At 63.6% G+C, this 1872-nt stretch overlaps 2 protein-coding genes across 2 annotated transcripts in view; both read left to right on the top strand.

Moving 5' to 3' along the window:
* Positions 1-2: 2 nt before the first annotated feature.
* LOC102041865 (calcium-binding protein 2) lies at positions 3-1656 on the top strand (the record flags this gene model as incomplete). Its single annotated transcript, XM_005426528.2, has 7 exons — positions 3-71; positions 183-213; positions 284-418; positions 490-599; positions 678-825; positions 903-1049; positions 1254-1656. Coding segments are annotated over 6 exons (519 nt in total), but the record flags the coding sequence as incomplete, so codon positions are not given.
* A 140-nt stretch (positions 1657-1796) lies between these two features.
* Positions 1797-1872, top strand: part of PITPNM1 (phosphatidylinositol transfer protein membrane associated 1) — a 13166-nt gene continuing 13090 nt past the window's right edge. The window contains exon 1 of the mRNA XM_014309243.1: positions 1797-1830. Coding sequence (XP_014164718.1) covers positions 1797-1830 — 34 coding nt within the window. The remainder of the gene's footprint in view (positions 1831-1872) is intronic.

The following is a 1872-nucleotide window of genomic DNA, read 5'->3' as shown; positions in this document are numbered from 1 at the left end:
ACTCGGTGCTGCAGGGGCTGGTGGGGCCTGCCTGCATCTTCCTGCGGCAGAGCATCGCCATCACCCAGCGGGTACGCCACTGTCCCCTCCCCGTGTGCTCCCGGGGGGCTCAGGGCAGAATCCCTGTGGGATCCCCGGGAGCAGGACCCCTCCTTCGTCTCTTCCTGTTCTCTCTTCCCCAGGACCGGGAGCTGCGGCCCGAGGAGATCGAAGGTGAGCTGCTGGGGAGGGGGTCCCGCTCGGGTGGGTGGCGGTACTGGAGGTGACACTGTGATGTCCCCAGAGCTGAAGCAGGCGTTCCGGGAGTTCGACAAGGACCACGACGGCTACATCAGCTACAAGGACCTGGGCGAGTGCATGCGGACCATGGGCTACATGCCCACGGAGATGGAGCTCATCGAGCTGTCCCAGCAGATCAGTACGTGGTAGGGCAGCGGGCGCCCATCAGTCCCTGCCCCCTGCCCTCCTGACAGCCCTCTCCTGCCGCAGCCGGGGGCAAGGTGGATTTTGATGATTTCGTGGAGCTGATGGGCCCCAAGATGCTGGCAGAGACGGCGGATATGATTGGGATCAAGGAGCTGCGTGACGCCTTCCGTGAGGTACGGGGACAGCGGGGACAGACAGGTAGGCTGTCAGCGTGCCAGGGGTGGCCGGTGGCAACGGGACCTTGTCCGTAGTTTGACACCAATGGGGACGGACAGATCAGCATGGCAGAGCTGCGGGAGGCCATGCGCAAGCTCCTGGGGCAGCAGCTCAACTATCGGGAGGTGGATGAGATCCTCAAGGACGTGGATCTCAATGGCGATGGCCTGGTGGACTTCGAAGGTAGGAGCAGGGAAGGGGCCAGGAGCGCTCCCAGGGACAGCTGGGATGTTCCAGGTGTGTTTCCCTCCCCCCGGCAGAGTTTGTGCGGATGATGTCGCGCTGAGGGCGGCGTGTGCCAACGCGGGACCCAAGCCCCCTGTGCCTTACGAAGACGAGGGGGCCACGCAGGGACCCCCAGCTCCAGGGGCTGGGGCAGTGCAGGCACAGCGGTGCCCGTGCCCGGGGTGAGGCTGGGTGCTGGGGCTGCTCCGATGCTGAGCTCTGACCGTGGCAGGAGGCACCGGGGCCGAATTCGGGACCCTTTTCTGCACAGGCTTGGCCAAGCTTCGACTACTCTCGCCCTTATCTCTCTTCTCTCCCTGCATCATCCCCCTTCCCACCCGGACCTCACCCTAAAAGTCACACCATCGTGGTCTCCTCTCCTTCAGCTGTGCCCCATCCCAGCTGCTCATCCCTCCAGCCTCCATTCCCACTCTGTGTGCTGCACTGAGCCCCTCAGGCTCCCCCCACGCCAGGTTTAATGCGGACTGCACAGCATAACCCGCCCTGTCACCACAGTTTGAGCTCAGACCCACCGCAGACCTGCCTAGGGTGAGGCATCTGTCCCCTTTTGGGGCTGGCACAGACCCTCATGGATGTTCTGGCAGCCCCCAGCACAGGGGAGACTCCTGGCAGCCCAGCCAGGAGACCCTCCGGGAGAGAAATAAAGCATTACCGGGTGGAAGGGCCTCAGCCAGCTGCAGGCAGGGCTGCTGTAGGTACCCTCCCTGCCCTGGCTGCAGTTTTGGGGCCAGTTTTGCCCTTTTGAAATGATAAAACTCTCTCTACAGACTTCTGGCTTGTGTTTTATGTTTCCAAAGAGTTTATTCGTGATTGTGCCATCCACTCGTATCCTCCAAAACGCTGGACTCCCACTGTGCCTCACGGGAGCCCCGTAGGGAGCCGGGACCGCGGGCACAGGGCTCCGGGGAATGCACGGCCGGCGGGTGGGGCCGGTTCCCCAAAGTCCGAGACGGGGATCACCCCCGCGGAGAGTCGGGACGCCCC

Source organism: Geospiza fortis, unplaced genomic scaffold (assembly GCF_000277835.1).
Source record: "Geospiza fortis unplaced genomic scaffold, GeoFor_1.0 scaffold450, whole genome shotgun sequence".
Taxonomy (NCBI): Eukaryota; Metazoa; Chordata; class Aves; order Passeriformes; family Thraupidae; genus Geospiza; species Geospiza fortis.
The sequence above is the reverse complement of the archived record's forward strand: the minus strand, read 5'-3'. Positions and strand labels throughout refer to the sequence as shown.